Genomic DNA, 23,879 nt, shown 5'->3' with positions numbered 1-23,879 from the left:
TTGGGTGGGAGTGGGTTGGTTATGGGTTACTTTGTATGTTATGTCCTTTTATTCCTGTCAAGTTGTTTTTGTTCAATAAAAAGTTCATCACAAAAAAAAAGAAATGGCAGTATGCTTTACACCACTCCATTCTACGCTTGTCATTGTGTATAGCGATCTTAAGATTGTGTGCAGCTTTTTGGTCATTAAGACCCATTTAATGAAGCTTCCGGCGTACAGTTCTTGTACTGATGTTGCTTCAAGATGTAGTGTGGAACTCTGTTTTGAGTAAAGCAACAGAGAATATTCAATTTTTAATTTTTTGACTTCAGCATTTGGTAGCCCTGCTGAATGAGTTTGAATGGTCTTCCACTTGATGGCTGAGTTGTTGTTAGTTCTATTCCATTCCACTTCACAACAATAACAAAGTTCACTGGGGCAAATCTAGCAGAGCAGAAATTTCATATCCTTGTACCAAAGATGGCAACCTATGATAATTCCACATTAAAAGTCTCTGAACTCTAAAGTATGGCCCATTCTAGTTCCAGTGTTTGTCAGTGGACATTAAATATCTGTGAGCTTGATTTTATGCAACAATGGGGGCAGCTGAAATATCTGATCTCAATAATTTGGAGAGGTGTCCACATTCTTTTGGCTGCAAAGTACTTATCTAGTTGTCCTGTCTGTACATTTAAACAATTTTATACTAAATTACAATCAATAAAAAATGAGTTAGAAAACTGACCAACCCTCATTATACATATTAATGCATGGTTATGTATGCTTATTGAATGTGCTGATGGTTGTTCACTCTGTCTTATTTTATAGATTCATCACGAGCGGAAAAGAAAGAAAGCAAATGTCCGACCCCTGGGTGTGATGGAACAGGTCATGTGACTGGACTATATCCTCACCATCGAAGCTTATCAGGATGTCCGCATAAAGACAGGGTACCTCCAGAAAGTAAGCAGCCAGTGTGTAGTCTTTCAAATTAAAATACATTTTTTAAAATAGATTTGTATCATAATTCATTTTTTATTATTGGTCTAGTTTACGATATTGGTAATATTGTATTTTTTCTTGACTTTATTCAAAATTAGATATTATTTAAATTTTTAAAAGCTGTGTGTTTACCACATTATGAAAAGTGTTTTCATTTCAAGTTTATCATTAAAGATTTTATGTCTTTGTTAATTTTGTACCTTTATTTGCATATAGTTTGTGAATTTCATTTTTTTTTTTTTTGCCATTTTCCTGTATAGAAATGTAATTTCAGACTTTGGAACATCCTATAATTTTCACATCAATTTTCTGATTAAGTGTTATGCAAGAAGAACGAGCACAAAAACATTCTTTTCAAAATAATACAGTTTTGATGTTAAAATATTAGTGAAAGACCATAAGGTGTCGCAAAAAGCACCATGAATTTAGATGCATTCCAAAGTATTTATGTAGTTGTTATTTTGTTATGTATTTCAGATACAGTTTAAGCTTTAGCAAAAAGTAATGAATAACATCTTAAAAAAGTATAAAAATGTGACAATTTACAATATATATATAATTATATAGATATCCATGTCTGTGTCACTTTAGATGAAAAATAAAACATTTTGAGCTATTTTTGTGCTTTTAAGTAAAGTAGGCATAATCTTTATATTGCATCCAAAAATGTTCCTTATTCAACTAATGGCAAAATGTATGCATGAAGACCTATAAAGACTTGGACAGATACATTTTCTAAGTCAGCTATGTTAGGATCCATTTGGCTTCCTTCACATTAAGCATATTAGGTATAAGAGTCAGGTGTTATGAGGCTAAGCAGTATGATGTTACTTATGCCCTTAAGCTTTGTTTCACACTAGGCTGAAAGCTCAAATCCAAAGTCATAGCAGATTAAATCACCTCTTCAACTAAAATATAGATATGCCATTAAATGATATATTTATTTTTTATTGAGTAACAATCTTAAATATGGTATTTGTATTTTTTACAAAAATGTAAATTAAAGCAAAAAAAAAAAAACACGTTCTGCTTCACAAAAATACCATCTGTAGACAGAAAACATTTTAAGTATCTTTTATTCTGAGCATGTTTAAGAAGAGTAACTTTTTTGTTTTCTTTTTTTTGAGTATTTTATTATGTTTAGATTATTAATGCTAATACACTAGTCAGCATTCTGAATATATTTAGTAGATATTATTCAGGATTAGAGTGGTACAGTCATCAGTTTCTGAATCATGGGTCACTTATTGCCTGCATTCATTTTTGTCTGGGTAGTCCAATTTTTATCCAGCTTCCCTAGACATATGTAGGTTAGTTTAAATGGTGATTCTAAATTACCACTGTGTGACTTGAATGGACCCTGTGATGGACAGACACCCTCTTCAGAGCTGGTTTCTGCTTTTGCACTTGATGCCACTTGGCTCCAGCCCTATGCAACCCTGCATTGGATTAAGGAGATCTGAGCATATTATATTGTATTGTGTAGCCGCACACACTAGATTTCAAGTATACCTTATAATTTCTATTTTTTTATTTATTTATTATTTGACCCACAGCCTGAATTTAAATCTTTTATATCACATTTCATAAATATATTTATTAGATTTTGTTCTTTCCAGTACAACTTTACAGAACTGTAAGTAGGTATACTTACATACAGCAATATACGGGAATATACACACATGTAGGAATATTAACATGCAGAAACATAAAGTACAGGCACTAATATCTAGGATGTGACAAGTTACGCCATGATTATTAGTGGTAAAGGTGCAACCCAATTTCCAAAAACATTTTGGTAAAATGTAAATAAAAACTGAATGTGATGATTTGCAAATTATTTTAAACTCTATATTTAACTGAAAATAGTACGAAAACAACATATCAAATGCTGAAACTGAGAAAATGTCTTGTTTTGTGAACAATATGTGTTCACTTTTAATTTGATACCAGCAAAGTGTTTGAAGAAAGTTGGAACAGGCCATGTATACCACTATGTCACATTTCCTCTTGTAAAACGCTTGAGATCTGAGGTGACCAATTGCTGTAGTTTCGAAAGTAAAAAGTTGTCCCATTCTTGCTTGCTATAGGATTCTAGCTGCTTAACAGTTCAAGGTCTGATTTGTCATATTTTTCATTTCATATTGTGCCAGATTTCTGGGTTGCAGGTTTGGACTACAGTCAGGTCAGTTTAGCACCGAAATTCTTTTACTTTTATATGCTGTTGTGATACAAGCAGAATGTGGTTTGGCATTGTCTTGCTGAAATCAGAAAGGGCCTCCCTGAAAAAGATGTCTTTGTACTATTTTCAGTTAAATATAGGGATTAAATGTTTTGCTTTTGCAAATCACTGATTTTTTTCATTTACATTTTACACAGTTTTTAACGTTTTGGAAAACATAAGTAAAAATGTAATGTAGGTAAAGTAAAATGTGAGCAGCACAAAGAATAAAGACATTGTGAGACAAAATAGGCTAAAGCCAATTAAACAAATAGCCACAGCAGTCAGTTAAGGGAAATTCAGAATACAGGTATGTGGATATGAAAGTAGTGTAAAATCTGAGGAACAGTACTTTCAAAACTCAAAGATAAAATCATCAGTTAAAAGGCATCCCATAGAAATGGTGTCATTAGCTGCCTGGTGTAGACTAAACATAGAGACTTAGCTATTACATATGCATTGCTATACTGGCCTGTAGGTCCATGTGGCCAGATGTCATGGTTACTCTGTAAACTGGAAATATGATTTTATTTTGAGTCTGAAGTAGGCCTAAGTTAGTAGCCAGTGATCTTTTCACCCCATTTTAACAAACAACATCTCTCCTGATCGTGAAGTCTACAATCATCCCACAACATAGCTCAGCAAACATAGCAAAAACAGCAAACAATAAAATCAATAAAATCTTTTTAAAAAGGTAGTAAATGCATAGTGTCAGAAGACCTTTTTCAAATCTTTAACTATTAACAGTTTTAGCTGTGCTAAGAAGTGAATTATATACTTTTTACATATTCTTGCTGTTTATCTTGTATACATTATGTAGTTGTCTTTTCTTCAGCAACTTCTTTTTCATCTTGAAGGTTGCCTTTCTGAATTGAAATAAAAAAAGAGTGTGATACATTGACAAAACACTGTGAAACTTGCAATGTGGTGGACACTGGGGAGGCCTTCTGATCTTTGGTGGTGGATGCAAATATGTGCAGTTGGCTCTTCAGAAACATTTACTTTTACATCCTTTTTCTAATCATATCAGCCCTCAACTGCATTATGCCTAAATCTGAATTGCTCTTTTATGAACTGAGGTGCCATTTGAGATGAGAAGGCCCTATTCTGAAGTCTCCAGCTCTGAAAAGCATTCTTTCCATAAGGAAAGAGGCCATACCTGAACACACTGGCAGAACATTAAGTTAAACAGATTACTTACAGAGATGAAGGACAGAAACTATAGAAATAACATTCTCATCCAGATTTCCTGCAAAACTATTACAAGTTATATTCCTGTCATATTTTCTTTCTCCCATGACTACTTTCCTGTAGTCTAGAGGTGCTGAAACTCAATACACTGTGAAGGCTAGTGTGCGCCAGAGAGCCCCAAACCGGAACACACCAAGCAAAAAAACCATAAGTCATCACTCCTTCCTCTCTCTCTCACCAGCGCACTTCCCTCCTCCATTCAAGTGTTGCCTTCCTTCCTACCAGCTGTAACTCACCTGGACAAGGCAGTGCAGTCCCTTTGTTTGAAGACACAGGAGTACTTCTGGTGACAGGGCTGTTGTCCATTGGAAGTATTTCCAGGTCACATGGCAGTCTCAAACAGTAGGGAGTGTATCTCCCCGCAGTACCCTCTTGCGGTACCCCCAGACCCCAGCAAGGCTGCATTACAAGACTACAATTCGCAGCATTCCCTGTTGTTTCTTGAATCAGTGCTAATATCAACAGCCACTGCCATCCAGTGACTGTGGAAATAAATAGAGACAGTCCTTTCCTAACCTGCTCTACTACCCTGGTCAGGGATGGTTCTACACATATTTCCGGTTGGGGTGCCTGTCCATTTATGTGGGGTTTATGTGTAAGGAACCATCTTCTCTGTTAGTTGGGATGTCTGTCCATCCATTTGGGGAGCTTGGTCCAGATACGACATCCTTCCCTCTCTCAGCCAGGATGGCTTTCTGTCCACTCGGAGCTTCCCATCGGGGTAAGGTAACTTCCTAACTCCTTGTCGGGATAACCATCCATCCCATGTGCCACCTACACCTCAATGTAATTCATTTCAACTGATACCTTTAAAATTTACTATTTTTAAGCTGTAGCAATTGTCAAACTGTACTTGCTCAGCGATGAAAAGCTCTTAATTTAAATATTTATCAAATTCTTTACTTTCCTGATTTCAGGTTGTCAGTTGATGAAGCCAAGAACTCAGCTGCTTCACTGAACCATTTCTCTGACATTCGATTTTACATTTACGTACTTGAATAACACTGTTTATCTAAAGCGACTTACAACATTTGTGATACAATTGGTTATATTTCCTTTCGTTTTCCTATTACAGCAGAGGCAGGTCAAGTGAGTTGCTCATCATCACACAGTGTCAGTAGTGGGATTTGACCCCACATCCTGATGATTTGAAGTCCAAAGCCTTAATCACTACACCACACTGCATTTTCCTTACTATATTACATGCCTTAAGATATGTGGACTTTGAACTCAAAGCAAGCCATGAATGCTCTTAATACTTTCTGCGCTATAGATAATATCTAATGACCAGAAATAATGTTAAAAGTTGGGAGATGTTTTATGGCATGTTATTCTTATCTCTGTGGTTTTAGAGGGTTGTGGGAGACCCCAGCATTGCTGCCTTGATCAATGATTTCGCTTCGCATGGACTGGGTTGGGCAGTGGCTGAGCTGTAATCTGTAAAGTGTAGGTTCTTTTGCTTTGTTTACATGGTTGTATAGCTGCAGCAAATGTATATTTTGATAATTGACTTGATTAAAATAATAAAGTAATTAATCAGCTTAACTAGCAATTATTGTTTCTTAATTTAAATGGCTGTGACAATTATTGTTTGGCATTATTTGATACTTATACATCTTTATTAAATAATTAGAAATACAAAGCTTACAACAACATCTTACTTTTTACTACTTTCTATTTAACTTTTAAATTTAAGAAAGAGGGTTATTCTTTTTTCATACATAAAATTCAATATAAAGATTACAATAAAGTATAAAAAATACATTAAATAAAACAAGATTCAAATAAGTACTTTGAACGCCAAATGTGAACTCAGCAGGAAATCAATATTTTCGGATCAAACATGGCAGCTGAGGTCTCAGAAAATCCCATATTGAACTTAAATAGGTTAGTGTGCCATGTCATATTTGAGGCTTCCTTCATGAGCAGAGGTCTTCTGTATAGGTGCAGAGAAACATTCTTGTTTGTTTTTTTGTTTGTTTTATTTTTGTTGCTGTTGAAAGCTGCAGTAATGAACAATAATAAATAAAAAATGTACAATAGATTATATCTCTTTCTGCAATAGTATCACTTATCTCTTTCAAACCCTATGCTCGATTCTGATCATATTTTCATTTCATAAAATTAGCTTTACATTTGGGTAGTTTACATGAATACATATACAAGAAGATATATTTGTTTTTAGTATAAGCAACCAAATCTGTGTTCTGTTACAAGAGGGTGAGCTGCTAATTGTTAAATGATAGGTTTGGTATTTTTCAGGTCAAAGTTATTTCTTCAAAATCATGGTATATATATTAATTTAATATTGTGTATTTGATATGAAATTGTGTTCTACAATAAACTGTTTTTTATAAATTAAAAAAAAACCTTGTTTGTTCATGTAGCGTACAATAGCGCTAATGGGAACATGGGCCCATAGATAGATAAACCTTGAAAACTTATCAAATACATCTCAAAACTGTGCATCCATGTGGTTTTAAAACAGGAAAAATGAAAAATATTGTCTACAAATTTGGCCATTTTTAAAGGAGGCTAGCGGTGCAATTAAATTTTCTTTACTTCATCCTCCTCCACAGCAACCTTTCAGTCCAAGGGGCGTGGATTCACCCTGGAAGTAAAGTACCGTTGACATTATTCAGACATGAAATACAGTCTCTGTTCTCTGGACAGATAGACAATAATAACCTAAAAAGTCACATGTTGAAATTGCTTTTATTCTTTCACTATACAGAAGCTTATTTCATCTATCCATCCATCCACTTTCATTATTTTGCAAATATATACAGCTGCTGGATTAATTATGTACACATATGCTACAATGGATAGAAAATATTGAGCAGGTCCATAACATGCAATAAGAACTGCATTGACGTTATATGCAAAGTCTGAAGTGGAACCAAATTACTGGCAATACTCTGTGTTGTTGGCGTCTTGGTCATTTTCACAGTGTAATATTAATTTTAGATAACATTTAATCCCCCAAAGGAGATTGGAGTACATAGTTATAAGTATATGAAGCTGAATAGTCTTCAGGATTCTCCTTTTAGATCAGATGCCTGTAAGAATTAATAAGTCCACATCAAATTTCCATTATAGGCTTACATCCATCCATGAGTACAGGATCACAAGAAAGTAGCAAGACAGGAATGATATCTGGGCACAGCGTCAGGTCATTGCAGGGTGAACCCACACAGGCTTGGGTCAATTAGCAACAGCAATTTACCTAAGTTTAACCAGGGTGAAGTTAAGGTAGTTCGGTACTTATATTTTAACATGGGCACAATGATAGCGCAGAGCTGTCATTCCTGCCTCACAGCCCTATGATCTGCATAAGTTTTCCATGTTCTCTTTGTGTTTTACATATTGATTTGTATGAGGGAGTCTCAGTTGAGTTTACTTATTTAAATACGTTCTCCTCAATTCTTTTATTATCATGTCAGCAAGAGCAACACATTGATGAGGTCAAAGTTAGCTACTTAGTCATAGCTCCTTATAAAGTGTGGTTTGGCTCTCTCAAATATCTAAGGCTTTTATTAAAAATACAATGCAGTGTAATTAGTTCAATTCAAATTTACTGTCATGTGTACAGAGTACTATGAAACTCATATATGTTTTTTTCACTATGCCACTTTTTAGTATAATTTCTTGCCCTGTAGGCTATGTGAGATAACAACCCAGAATGTAATGAGTGAAATGTCTGTGCCGCTTAGGAAAATACAATCATATGATTTAAGCACACATCTGTCTGCCGTTTCAAGCCATGGCAGAACAAAACCACGGAAGAAACAGAAATGCAGAAGGAAAAGGAGGTTATTAATTTATCTTGGGTATGGGGCGGTGGAGCTGTCATAACTCCACTCCTGATGGTGACTGTGAGGAAATGAGTGAACAGGAAATACATTTTTACCTCAAGAAGACAGAACAAATTATCATTATCAGAAGGATGCCTCATACTGTAAATGTGGAAGGCATTTTTTCTTTGATCAAAACCTTTGCTGTTTCATCGTGAACATACTTGATAAGTTTTAGGTCTGTTTGATTCAGCTATGGACCCGTGTCCCCATTAGCCCATGGTAAGCTGCAACAATAAAGTATTTTTATAATGTATAAAAGAAATGTTTCACTTTAGAGCACAATGTTATGTGGCAAATTAATATAAAAATATACTAATTAATATATACATTAATTGTGAAGAAATAACTTTGAAAAATACAGAACCTCCTTTAAAGGAACAATTTTTCAAAGTGGCGTATTTTTAATTTTGGTAGACTGACATTTTGTTTTTCCTGTTTTTGAAAAAACTGCTATCCGCAGGGTTAGGATTAAGCAAACCACAAATATGCTTTCAGGTTAACTGAACTCTGGTAAACCTTATACTAATAGACAAAGGAGTGGGAGTTTGTGTTACTTTTAAATTGTAAAATAAATTAAAGGCATTTCCAAAACTTCTTATTTAGTAATGAAAATTTTGTTTTGAATTTGTTAGTAGTAACCTTAATTGCTAGCCAGACTTTTGTATTTCTGTTATGTAGTTACTCCAGTTCTACATTTAAAAACTTGGTACAGATGGGAAAACTTATTCTACTTAGCCTACTACAGGGGTTTATTCCACACAAGGATTTTTTTTTTCTTTTCAGATGCTGAAGTATGCATGTTTTACTACCATGTAATGTTAGATCTGCCTTGGATAAATCCTTATGTTGTGGTTTCATCTTTTCTTTTAATGAAATTTTCCCTCACTTTGTTTCTTTTTTAAATTTCTGCAATTGTTGTTATTTTTTATCTTGATCCTATTCTATAGTTATGCCTCTATAGAAGTAGAAACCTTTGTTAATAAATGTTTATTATCAGCAGTATCAAATAATTGTTTTAGCCCAGCATGGTTGTTTATATGTAGGTAGGGAAGGGAGGATGGAGGAAGAGCTATTGGTTGCTGAAAACTCAGAAATGTTTGGGTTAGGTTTTTGGTGGGAAGGCATGTAATATCCTTTGCATACTTGTACCTCACAGGAACACAGATATATCCTGGATAATCGTTCTTTTTGTATATTCTCTTTTCACTCCTTCGATTCTCTTCTTTACTCTGCTTATGGCTTATCTCTCAGTTGGGTAGTAGTATGTTCAGGACCTTAATTAGAGTGTCAGACAAGTAATTGTTAATTATTTGCCTGTGGCATAAAATAGTTATTGTTGCATTTCTACAGGAATCCAGACTGTTCCCTATGTCTAAAGTCATACCAAACTTTTGTAACAAGTCCTACTCCATTTACGCCTCTGCATTAGCTAACTTTAGGAAACTTTTAGGAGTATTTTCCTGGAGCAAAAATTGCAGATTAAAACATTTTGCTTAAATTTGGATGACTCCGGTAGGTTCTGTTATGTGCTGATTGAGATGGAAGGTAGTGCTATGTTGTATTTATACACCAACACCCCATCAGTCTGATTTTATTCCATATTAATATAATCAAATCTGAATTTTGAAAGCCTGTAGCATTATTTTGGGTATTTTGTGTTTTAAAAATGCAATGCTAGATAAAAGGTTAGCTAGCCCTTTCCTAGCATGTTCTCTAACTGACTACCACACAGAGTAATTTATTTATGATTTAAATCTTTTCAGTTCTTTCAGTTCTTGAATCCTTCTGATGAAGTGTTTTCATTATTTTCTCACCAGTAATAAACTTTTATCTCTCAGTTGCTCACTTCTCCTCTTGATTTTCTTGAAATGTCCTTTGTAGGGCAATAAATGTGCATTGTAATAGTATCATTTTCTGTTGTACTTTTCATGTGCTTCTCATTGGAGGCTTAACTCTTCCTTTCTCCAAACAATCTTTCCAGTAAAAAAATAATTCTTCCTTAGAAAGCTTGCATCCCTCTAAATTCTGCTTAAGGAGGCTCAACTGTGTTTGAGCATGGAAAATTGCAGAGGCCTGAGTACCTACTACCTAAATTCCTTTCTGATTTTTTGGAAACAGCTTGTTCCATCTTATACAAATGTTAATTCTGCTATTTTCTCCTCCACGACATGCACTTTAGTTAATTCAACAGTGATCTCCCTCATTTAAAAACAAAGCGAAGAACCATTAGATTGCTCAATCTATTTCTCAGTTTCTTTGATCAATAATGATGCGAAACTTGTCAAAGTCATTGCAGCTGGTCATTCACAATTATATAATGACACGTGACTCCACCTGGTGGGTATTTTTGGCTAATGCACTTCCAATGGTGCCATTGTGCTGGCAGCAGGGTTATAAGCCGGGAACCGCCTTCAATGGTGGTTTGCTCCTTTAGTCCTGGAACAAGATGAAGTGATGGAGCAGCATCCTGACTAGAGTAGTTTCATGAATTCTTGTAATTGACAACATATTGTCTTCTATGTATTATAGATGTACCTTCCACTTTGTTTCACCTTGCAGCCCTTCTTTCATGGAGAATGCTTTTGACCCCATGGATTAGACGTTTTTTCTGGCAGATCTTGTGGTCACTATGCCTAAATGAAGGTTATAATATTGTTTAAAATGTGCTCCTGCCCAATGGTGGAAATATCTCAATACCCGTTCAGATTCATAAAGGTACCATCACTCATCTCAACCTAGACCCATTCATTCTAATTATTTCTTATCACTCCGACTGTAAAATTTCTTTAGATGCAGATACTGTGTTTATTTTTGTTGCTCCCAGCAGTTTCTGTGACATCTTTAATTTGTTTGGTGTTTTGAGACTGCCAGTCTCCAGAATCAGCTATTCTAAATCTGCTTTTCATCTATTACCTTTGTTATTAATCTGTTTTATTTCTCTTTACATCCATCTAACAAGTTTGATAAAATATCTGGTTATTGAGCTCTCTACTTTTTGAAGTTCACACTAATATGCAAATACCAGTGTATTCAAGAGAATTAAAGAGTCCCTTTCCTTGTGTCCTTTTCTCCCTTCATTTCTCTGTTAATTAGAAATTACCAAATGAACCTAATCATGTGGACTGCTTGTTTTCCTAATAAATTTTCTGGATTTTGTTTATTTTATTTTTTTGGTGGACAGTGAAAGACCCTTCATTAATCCATCTGGGTTAGAAAGGGTGTCTCTGCTGGGCTTAGAACTGTATCATTGTATGCTTAAACTTTTCCTGATTTGGAGTTGGCAGGACCCCTGTTGATCCACTGTATAATAATATGGTCTCTCCCAGATTACTTTCTGTTTCTTCCTTTATTTCCTTGAATTTAAAATCTCATTCTCCAGGTTTAGATCTCTAAATGTCATATGCCCTCGTAACTTGGTGCAAGGTTGATGAATATCTTGGTGTTTGCCCAGTTTGGCATAAACATACAACCAATTTCCATAATGTGAATTATTTCATTATTGACAGCCCTGTCTCTTTTCCATCCTGGACATGTAGAGTGCTGCTTATAACAACTAGTCAAGTTCAAAATTATTCTTTTTAGTGGTTGATTTAATTTCATTCAGTTTACCAAATGATTTGAATCTCTGAATCATTGATTCATTCACTTCAAAAACACAAGTTATATTCTAGTTTAAAATTTAGAATAGTATCTGTGTAACTGTGTAACAACTTTAACCACCAAACAATACAAAAAATATAAAAAGCAACCAACAAAGTAAGTACTTCACACATAATAATAATAATAATAATAATAATAATAATAATAATAATAATAATTCTCTTTATTGAATTTTGACAATAAATAAAATTTCCACAAGAAATAAAATAAAAAACAATTGTAAAAATAGAACCTTAGAATAGTGCAGACATCATGATAATACTTTGAGAACATTGAAAAATGACAAAATAAAATTATTTTCAGTTTTGGATTAATCTCCTGCGATTTCCTTCTTTTATATCCCATCCATTCTGATGCAATCTGCCATACATATATCATCAGTGATTTGAACTGTGATTCAATATAGTGCGAGTGTCTTGACTGCAGTCCACAAACTGATTCTTTCGGTGAACTAGTTCAGTGTACTGTACTGCAAGTCTCTTGTCTGCAGTTCGCGTTAAGCTTGCAATGGTTCTTCAGATCAGTAGGGGACATACTGCTTCATTCAATCAGTCAGTGTACGTACTGAGACAGTCATAGTCACTCATTCAGAGTGAAGTGATCAATGGGAGGTGCTTGGTGTCTTCTACCAAGTCGGTCACTGACTAGCTGTTGTCATATCCATATTGCTGAAATAGTTTGCCATTTGCCAAAATAGCAGGCTATTTGCCAAAGACAGAAGTCATTTAAGTGATATTAAGATGATAACTGCAGACTGTCGTGGAATGCTATATAAAACGTAGCACACACTGCACATACCTCAAAAAAATGTATTCTTTAATGTCGGTGAACCAGTACGTTCGATTAGAGACCCAAGACAAGTACAAAAGAACTAGTGTGTTTGTTCACTGCACATCACTAATAACAACTCCAGGCTTGGAAAGATCTTGTAGTGTAGAGCCTTAGCGCTATGCCAAAGTAAAAGCAGTCAACAAAAAAAGTACATCTATTTATATCCAGCATGTTCTCATACAAATAGTTGAAACGGTGCACATACCTTTTTTTCTCGTTGTAGCATGTGTGTGAGTGCACAAGATGTGCTGAAAGCATCACCAGCATCTAAGGGCGGCGGTAAAAGCTTTGCCGACTACAGTTCTTGAAAGAAGCATTACCATGAGACCAAACTTAACACAGAGTGCCAGATACAGTTGCCTTGGCAAAGCAGCAGCCATGAAGCTGACAAGCAAGTAAATGAGAAGCCGGCTGGAAAGAGGAAGGCCCCTCTGGAAGAAAAAGCCGCTGTGCTATGAGCGTGGAGATAGTGCTGTAGATATCGTGGGAGCGCATGTGAAAATAACTAACTTTATACGAGTTTCTGGGAAGGCCCAAGACACGTGGATATAGCTAGATACGCTACGTAAACTGGGATAGGATGATATTCTGGAGCGTCACATATGATTGACCGCTAAGGAACCTACGGCCATATAAAGAGGTGGAATGGAAGCTAGAGGACGTCTGTCTTGGGGCTGAATCTGCATTGTGGTGTTAGTTGATGGCAATACAGATAGCGAGAAGGCACGCAGAAAGAACCCTTCGATTATATACGATGTGGAGGTTGCTGGTGAAGAAAGAAAGAGTGGGAAGGCAGGAACTTTGTGATTTTTTTTTTTTTTTTGCCGTTTGATTTCACATGTGAAAGATTTTCTTATATTGGGATTAAGGAAACCCTAACCCTAACCCTTTTATTTAAAATTTTTTTGGTTTTGTTTCAATCTTCAGATTTCATAGTACAGAACTTGTATATATTGTAAATAGCATCTCAATTTTCCACCTCGAGTATTTATTGCAATTTTGGATTTCTCAGCAGATTGGGTGTGGATACAAGTTTGTTTTTGTTCACGACCTTCAACTTTTATGGTTTTTCACTGGTACAGTAATTTTATTTGTTGTAAAGGACATTTTTTTTGTATTTTTTAAGAATCTAGGTGCCTTTTTTCTCATGTACCTCTGGTTTCAGTTTGGTTACGAACTGCTAGGAGTCTTACTATTAAGGTTGTGCCATGGGTTCAAAGCCTAGGGTTCCACAGGTACATTTACTGAGGTAGAGATGTTCTTCCTTCTTTTTCTATGAACAACTCAGATCACTCCTTAAAGTGAAAGAGGTCTAATTATCCTTTCCACTTTCATTCCACCCTCTCTGTAATTATGTTTGCTATTTCCAAATTTAAAATCAATCCCAGCTTTCACTCAGCTCTGTGATAGACTTCTCCTAAACTCTTACTAATACTTTACATATTATAGTATGACCTCCCTTCTTCTCCTTCCAAAGAAAATGACCTGTAATAACATATCTTTATTCTCTAACAACCCAAACGACCAGTATATTCATTTTAAATTTGTACACTATCTATAGTTTACCTTACGTAGCCTTTATGCTTGCATCTGGTTACAGATGCTAGTTGTCATCTCTTTCACTGGCAAATTTCTTCAGAAGATCTGAGATGGTATCCCAGTTTCTGATTTCTGGCCTGTTTTCTCTGACATGGCTTCCTTCTTTTCTATTAATATTTGTTTCTTACCTTATATATTCCCCCTCAAAGACATTACCTCTTTGTCCTGCTTTTATCCAGCAGAGCCTAACTGGTTGGCTCATCATTGTGAATGTACTGTTAATCTCTGATGTGTCCCTTTTTGTGTGTTTTTTGTTTCTTATTCTTCTGCTTTCTCTTTTTTACTGGGGCCTGCCATTTCTGACATAGAAAATAATAATAATAAAATAATAACTATTATTATTATTATTATTACTATTATTAGTATTATTATTATCTGTCTTCTGTCTATACAGGCTTTAATAATTCTAGATCCTCAAGTTTAAGGATAAGAGGAGGGTGAGGTAGAGTGAAGAAGGGTGGGAGGGCACCAAAGGAGTTTGATCTTTTTTCATTACTTTTTATTGTTATTTTGACAAATACAGTACTTATTATTACTGTTCCTTTTCTTGTTTGATTTTAATTAATATATTTGTCACAAAAATATTAAGATCATCGGGCCCTAACAGTTTAATTAGTGTATTTTAGATTCCATTTTAATTATTCCAAAATTGTAAGTATAGATAGGCATTTTCTCTTCTTGGTTCTTTGAAAGAGTGAGTTGCAAAATATTTAATTGAATGTACAAATTCCTTATCTCTAATAAAATATTTTTTGAGTTTCCTAGTTTAGTAGTAGCAGTAGTAGTATTGTGATATGTACATATTACAAAGTAATATACGTGAGTAATTAAAGTTGCTCATTACTAGTAGTAGTAATAATAATAATACATTATATTTATATAGTGTATGTAACCTCCTCCAGTGTTGTTTTATTGATATTGTTATAAAGATAACTAATATTACTCTTTTTAACAAGTCTATAATGCATTTCCATTGCCATATCTCTCTACTCTTACTGCTTTCTAATGTAACCTATATATTCTAAGATGTAACCTGCCTTTCATTTTATTTTTTTTATTCTGTCTTTATGCATGTACTGTACCCACATATTCTCTGTTACATCTTCCAGTCCTTTATAAATAATGTGAATCAATTAAGTATACAATGCTCAAGGAATTTGACAGTTTTCTTTAAACACTATATGTTTATTTGCAGTTACATACAACTTTATTTATTTCATAGCACTTATAAGAGGTTTTAGACTGTCATTATTATATGTCCTCTTTATTTTCACTTTTTAGACTATTATTATTATGCTCAAAATGGTTGGACACTTCTAGGTTTTATGTTCCTTGACAGTGTGCAGCTTTTACTCTGCACTTAATTTAATACTGATCCACCTGTCTGTTCCTCTCTGAATTGGAGTCTCCTCCCACATAGAAAGGCACACTGTCTCATCTCAACAATTTTCTCCAGTTCTCTGCTGAACATTTATTAAAACATCAACAAAATAATGGCTGAACAAGCTAAGTATCCCACATTCGTAAGTCCCGAATCCCACACAACCAGCTCCCTGTTCTTAATAAGCCATCCAAAGGAAGTTACTATGTTAAAGATGAAGAGCAATATTCACTTTAATAATGGCCAGGCATGAATGGAAGAAAAGAACAACCTTGGACCTGTAAATGGCAGAAGCACAGACTTCATTAAAGTTAGAATCATGTATGGAGGAAGAAGAAATGACACAGACTGAAGCAAAAATGTCTACTCCAAGATACTGTATCTAAAGCTTTATTGATGAGGTTGAAAGCAATAAAATGGGCCTTGAGATGCAACTTATTAAGAAAATTTGATGGAGTTGATTTTACAACCAGAAAGGGTATTTCATATGTCGTAATCAGATCTAGAATATGAAAGGTGTCCATTACCCCATAACCTAAATAAAGGGTAACATTTTCTGTATACAGAATATTTTTTTTCTGATAGACCTTAATATATTTTCAAAACTAAATTCAACAATTGTAAATTACTTCAATAACATTTCAAGAGATGGATTAGAATGGACGGGAGAATGTTGACATGCCTACATGGATCATTTCGTGATAAAAAGGGATAAGAGATTGAAGAATTGGTCTGGACAACGGCATAGGAAATAAGTAGAGATTTGTGAGTTTATTCACCTCTACTTCATTTCATTTGGGTTATGTCCTATCAGCAAATGCTTCCTTGGCATCATGTGGCAGCAACACTGGTAGGTAGGGTAAGCAGAGTTTAAGTCAGTGACGTGAATCAGCATCCTAAACTTGTCATTAGTTAGCTCAGAACAAATAAATATGGTTTTAATGGATGGTTTAACTTATGAATAATGTTCCGTAAGCAACACAGACTTTAGTTGGAAATTTGCATTATTGTTCCTAATAAAGGAAAGCTTACATATAATTTAGGTCCTTTCTTGCTTTAAAAGCAACATAATAATCATACTATTGACTCCTTAATTTAGATTTCTAAAAGAAGACACCTGCATAATCATTTCAAACAGAAGAAGAAATAATTACTTCCAATTGAAAAAAATTGGTTCAGGAGAAAAGCAATCTAGCCCTGGAATGTCTATTTTCATGGAGCCCAAAGACTCTTTTAACAGAATTTTAGCAATGAGGGCATCCAAGACCAGAGCTTCTCCTTCTTGTGTGAGTGTGAGGGTCCAGGACTTCAAAAATATCTTAAACTCAGTGAGAGGAGCATTGAAGAAATTACAGTACAATTTGATATAACAGTCTTACAATTCTTTATTAACTATTCGGAGATCATTGGAAATCGTACCAAATTTAATTTTAATGCCACAGATTGAAGCAAATACATTATTTTTCTTAGTCTTAATACCAACATTTTTCTTGGCTTTGAACCAGATATATAACAATGGTAACTTGTGCAGTAAATCTGAATTTCTGTCCTTTGACTCATTAGGGTATTAAGCTCAATTTTAATATTGGGCTCATGCTTCTTGTTAGCTAGAAGGCTGCATATTCTTTCCAAAAAATTGGATTTGGATTCTAATTCTACAGTGCTTCTAGAGCTTAGTATGGGCTTATTGGGAAGAGGATAAAAACAGCCTTGTATGGCTTGTGTAACACCATCAAATCCACTTAAAGGTAACCAAATGGCTGACTTCATATTTGCCTACATTAATCACAATGACCTGAAGACTGATCCAGATGACAATAAGAACATCACATTTCTTAGAGAAAGAAGATGTGATCCTATATTATTTGTTCTCACAATGGTGACATCAAAGGTCAGTATGTGTGATTCCTGGATTATAGCTAAATGTGAATCTGTGATATTGAAAAGGTTTACCATATTCTCGTGTAGATGATTGACACTTAGAACCCTAGTATTATAAAAAAATATTTTGAGATTCACAGTAAATAAGGAGTAAACAACAGTACATGAGAACAATGACATAATTAACAATGCATTTCAGCCAATCTAATCTAAATATCAGTTGAGCTTAATAGAACTTTACAATAATCAAAATTATGGGAGTTAGAAGTCCAACCTTTTGGCCAGATTCCATTTTGATGACAATATATGCATCAGTATTCAAACCGTAACATAATTTTCATAATTTTGGCCCTGTACACCACCACAATGGATTTGAATCAAAGCAGTTAAGATGTGATTGAAGTATAGAAGACTTTCAGTTTTAATTCAAGGTATTTAATAAAATATTGTATGAGCTGTTTTGAAAATACCAACATTTTTATACATGGTCTGCCTTTTTACAGGGGTTCAAAAGTATAACTAACAATCATAAATAAAATGATTATTTTCAGTACAGTATTTGGTTGAAAATCCTTTAGTGTCAATGACTGCCTGACGTCTGGAACTTTCCACCCTAGTGATACTTTGCCAAACCTTTACTGCAGCTGTCCTCAGTTGCTGCTTGTCCATTGTATTTTCTGCCATCAGTATTGTCAGCAAGTGAAATGCACGTCCAATTGGGTTGAGGTCAGTTGATTGACTTGGCCTTTGAAGAATACTCCACTACATTGCATTGAACAGCACTTGGTTTGCTTTCACAGGATGTTTCGGCTCATTCTCCATCTGTACTGTAAAGCAACATTCTATATGTTTTACAGCATTTGGCTGAATCTGAGCAGATAGTATAGCCCTGTACACTTCAGAATTCATCCTGCTACTTCTGTAAGCAGTCATATCATTAATAAACAATAGTGAATGACTTTCATTTACAGCTATGCATGATCGTGCCATAAAACTCCACCCTGTTTTATAGATGATGTGGTATTCATCATATCATGAGCCATTTCTTCTCTTCTACTGTTCTTTTTCTAGCATTCTGGTATATATTGATCTTAGGTTCCTTTCTTCAAAAAATTGTTTCAAAACTGGATAGTCTTTTAAAAATTACTTTCTGGCAAAGTCTAATTTATCCTTCCCACACTTGAGGTTTACCAGTGGTTTGTACCTTGTGATAAACTCTCTGTCTTTACTTTCATGAAGTCCTCTCTTGATTTAGACTTTAGGAATGAAAGGTCTACCTCCTGAATAGTGTTCTTGGTATACTTAAATGTTATGAAGGTGTTATTCTTCACCAAGAACAGAATTCTGCAATCATCCAGCAGAGTTGTCTTCTGTGGTTTTCTAGACCTTCAGGTTTTGCTGAGTTCACCAGTGTTTTCTTTCTTGTTAAGAATGTACCAAATGGTTGATTTGACCACTCCTTGTGTTTCTGCTATCTTTCTAAAGGGTTTGTTTTGTTTCCTCAGCCTAATGATTGACTGTTTTTACTTCCACAGACAGCTGTTTGGACCTCATATTGAGAGTTCACAGTGACAGCTTTCAAATGCAGATTCCACACTTGGAATCAATTCCAGACCTTTTACTTGCTTAATATTTAATGAAATAACAAGGGACCTGCCACCACCTGTCTATGGAACAGCTTGTCAGTCAAATATCCAAATACTTTAGAGCATTTGGAAATGGGGGGTGGGGCTATGCAGAAAAATGTCTGTCATTCCTAAGCAGCTCATACGATAATTTTTGGTAAACCACTTAAAGCCTAAAATCTACCCTTTAATCACATAATGATCATCATCTTATGCTAGTGTTACATTATAAATAGCTATTATAAATTTGAGAAGATCTATATACTTAATTTTTCAACCATTGGAAAATTTATTGTGTTACCTCCATGAGAATTTATAATGGCAAACTCATACTATAGTAAATAATACTACTGAAACAAAAAATGACAAAACAATAAACCTTATATATACTTTAACAGAGCAATGGCCACCCAATGGATAACTCTTGAGAACCACAGTGGTTAGAGTTTTAGTGACCAACTGGTGAGAAAAATGGTAAATACATGTCTAACCACTGTAAGAAATACTATTACAGTAATCCCTCCTCGATCGCGGGGGTTGCGTTCCAGAACCCCCCATGATAGATTAAAATCCGCGAAGTAGAAACCATATGCTTGTATGGTTATTTTTATATATTTTAAATCCTTATAAACTCTCCCACACTGTTAACATTAGAGCCCTCTAGACATGAAATAACACCCTTTAAAAGTTTAAACTGTGCTCCATGACAAGACAGAGATGACAGTTCTTTCTCACAATTAAAAGAATGCAAATATATGTTCTCTTCAAAGGAATGCGTGTCAGGAGCAGAGAATGTCAGAGAGAGTGAGAGCGAGAGAAAAGCAAACAATCAAAAAATCAATACGTGCTTTTGGGCTTTTAAGTATGCCAAAGCACCGCAATAAAGCGGCATTTTTTAGAGGAGCGTCCGTATCCTCTAGGCAAACAGTCTCTGTGAAAACAGCCCCTCTGCTCACGCCCCCTCCATCAGGCACAGAGAATGTCAGAGAGAGTGAGAGAGACAGAGAAAAGCAAACAATCAAGCACCGTGTGGGAAGCATATCATATATCATTGAGGAGTTTTAGTTAATACGTAATACATGCTCTGATTGGGTAGCTTCTAAGCCATCCGCCAATAGCGCCCCTTGTATGAAATCAAATGGGCAAACAAACTGAGGAAGCATGTACCATAATTTAAAAGACCCATTGTCCGTAGAAATCCGCAAACCAGCGGAAAATCCGTGATATATATTTAGATATGCTTACATTTAAAATCCGCGATAGTGTGAAGCCGCGAAAGTTGAAGCGCGATATAGCGAGGGATCACTGTATGCTGAATATTGTTTTATTGTCATAACAATATACATTCATTGTCTCACTAGTTTTATCAGAAAAAAAAATCTAGACTAAATTAATAAATTATCCAATTTGCAGCACTGCTCCTTTTCTAACACACTCTGATCTTTAGGAAAATTTTACCTATTGCCTGACAGTTGTAAAGAAACAATCTTGTATGGAAACAGCTAATGTGTATAAAGCGCAATATCAATTCAGAAATTTTAAATTTGTGTTTTTCTAAATTTTAACAGCATTTAAGGTGTATATCATAGTAGGTATAGATAGATATAGATTCATATAAAAAATGCAGTTTTAGATCAATTGGGTGCGCCTGTAATAATTTGAATATTGTTTGTTTTATATTATTCATATAACCAATGTGTATATTTTACATTTTGTTGGCAGTAAAACATTCAGATTTGTAGAAGACATTTTTTAAGAGGCTAAACAAAACCAGCAAATCTGGAAAAATTACAATACAGGAAGATTATCAGTAATTGCTAATTAGACAATTTTATGATTATTAAAGCTGTAGGTAAGGTGGGTATTTGTTTTTTGTTTGCAACATACTAAGATGCTTCTTTTTTCTTTGTTTTTATTTTGATAAGGGAAGTATTTTAATAGAAGGTATATACAGTAGAAAAGAAAACCTTTTGTTTATGTTAACATATTCTCGATTTGTGAGTCCACCTTCTGTAAGATTTTTTATGCATGGTGCAGTTATAGTTTGGGACTCTTTTCAGGAAGTATAAAGATGCTTCACCTTTCTTTCTGTTTTTTTTTTTTTCAAATTTCTTTTAATATAGTTCACTTGTAGTACAGTAACTCTGGATAAATTTAATTATGGTAAAATATCCTTTGTTGTAAATGCTGAGAAATATTGCCATATTAATTAATGCTCATACATATACGGTATACAAATATATGTGTGTGTGTGTGTGTGTATATATATATATATATATATATATATATGTGTGTGTGTGTGTGTATATATATATATATATATGTGTGTGTGTGTGTGTAATTTAACAGTGAATTCAAGGTAATTGCCTATCTTACAAACTCTGTATAAAATATAAAATGAATGAAAATTTTCCAGCTTTATATAAAGAAAATATCTAATTGGAATAAGCATTTTTGTTTTAGAGAATTTTTCATTTTTTCACTTCCCTTATTTTTATTATGTATCTTGTATTTTAAATGAATAATTATTTTATAGATCCTGCTTATTGTAATTATATGTATTTAGAAACTTTTAGTTTTCAGTCACAGAAACAGTGTACATTTTCTTTCAGTGTATTTATGCATTTAGATTAATTATTTGCATTTGTAACATACAGCATGTCATCACATACAGTAGTCTACCAAAATATTTACTGTATACATTTTTGAAGCTCCAATACTAAACATAGTCATCTACAGTAAATTATTTAAGTCACTGGCAGACTTCAGATGCGGTAGAGTATTAAGTATGTCTTTGCTGTTACTCATAACAATATAGATTTGCTATTCATAATGAAATTATGGCATAGCCACTTTCAGCAGTTTGGCATATCTTGTTCACCTGAAGGAATAATAGATGCAGTATTAAATAAAGAGCATGGCAATATTAAAATATGTAGAAGCAAGACTAAATGTCTTCATATTAAAACAGTTAAGAATTTGAAAGAAATCCAAAGTACAGCAACAGGATTCAGTAAGGAAATAGGCAAATTCCAAAAGATCAACAGAGTGTCCTGGTGTATTTTAAGTTTTTCAGCATATCAGCTGAAAGGGTAATGAACTTTCACTAATTTGAAAAATGGCACGACATTCCTAATTCAGTGGGCATAAGTATATAGCACAGCATGATTCAATTGAAGTGAAATGAGCTGTCTTTCCAACTGACATACCTCAGAATTAAATTGATCTTTACAATTAAAAAAATGCCCTTCTTCTTGCAGTTTTAAATGTATTTTAAATTAGTTCATTTTTTTTTAAATTTAGTGGTTCTATAAAGCACATTTTCTGCATGTTGTCATAAATGTGTTGTTTAAATTAATTCATAATTGTTAATTTTAGTTTTGCTACAATGCACATTTTTCACATGTTATAATTATTATTGCCAAATGTCTAATTGTGCCTAATGCCTTTGTTATTGTTCAAAACCAGACCATCTTCATATTTTAATAGTGTCATGTTGATGTCTTGAATATACAATATCAGAGTGGCTGTATACAGTATGATCACTCAGATTGTTGACAGTTGTTGATAGATAACTTTAATCATAATTTATTTTAACCATTTAGGAATAACTAAATTTAGGTTTCAGTCCTGCATGACCCTTTCCCTTATGCAATAAAAGCAATAGTTTTACTAATATGTTTAAATTATTATGCTCTGGGACTCCTGACCTTCCATTATTCTGTACTTTTTATCTTTCACTCTTTCTTGTCAAGTTCTTGCCATGCATGAAAATGTTCTTAAGTGTCCTACACCAGGCTGCACAGGACGAGGCCATGTAAATAGCAACAGGAACTCCCACCGAAGGTGAGTGATAGACAGTATTAGCATCATTATCTGACACAGTTTATAAAGGAGCACACATTAAGTAATCAGATTGGAAAGGATATTGCATGCTTTTTTGGCTGTGTAAATTTAACAGATATGGCTATATGCATTTCCGTCATGTGTTTAATTCATTTTACTCTACCAAAAATGTTGCAGCATAGAACAATCTGGGTCCACATTTCCTGAGTTATTCCCGATGTCATCCTGTAATTAGTCTTTAGCTTGTAGTATTATTTTTAAAGATGATTGTTTAAGGGAACACAAACTGAAATTACAGGAGCTTTCTACATATACTTTTTTTTTTTTTTTTGCTGTGCCAACATGCAAATTGTCTTAACACATGCTCCAACTTTTGAATGAAGCAGTGTACTAGATAATGGATTGGTTTGGAGCATGATACAAAAACTTTTAAAATTAATTTGCTCAGTGATATCATACCATGCGAATCAAAGTAGAGTATTAAACATTTCTATTATTAGTCAAACATTTAGTAATATTATACTATCTATAGTATGTGTAACCAAAATGTGTCTGAAGGTCTACTACATTATAACAGCCTCAGTCAGACATACTAGTTTTAAATAAGCTGTTAGTCTGTTGTGTTAAAACCAAGCACATCTCTGGAAGCTGACATATGCACCAGAAAATCGTTTTTCCAGTTCCACTACTGGTGACAGATTTCTCTTTGTTAGCTTCCCTCAACCCCAGTACTGTACATAAAAAGG

The 23,879-nt window shown here is 34.2% G+C and overlaps 1 protein-coding gene across 15 annotated transcripts in view; it reads left to right on the top strand.

Annotated features, from left to right (window-relative positions):
- LOC120526013 (myelin transcription factor 1-like protein) overlaps positions 1-23,879 on the top strand; it is a 614,625-nt gene that overhangs the window by 439,129 nt on the left and 151,617 nt on the right. For all 15 annotated transcript variants that reach the window (XM_039748823.1, XM_039748819.1, XM_039748831.1 and 12 more), the window contains 2 exons: positions 808-942; positions 23,043-23,133. In XM_039748823.1, coding sequence (XP_039604757.1) covers positions 808-942; positions 23,043-23,133 — 226 coding nt within the window. The remainder of the gene's footprint in view (positions 1-807; positions 943-23,042; positions 23,134-23,879) is intronic.

The sequence above is a fragment of the Polypterus senegalus genome, chromosome 3 (genome assembly GCF_016835505.1).
Source record: "Polypterus senegalus isolate Bchr_013 chromosome 3, ASM1683550v1, whole genome shotgun sequence".
NCBI lineage: Eukaryota > Metazoa > Chordata > Cladistia > Polypteriformes > Polypteridae > Polypterus > Polypterus senegalus.
The sequence above is the reverse complement of the archived record's forward strand: the minus strand, read 5'-3'. Positions and strand labels throughout refer to the sequence as shown.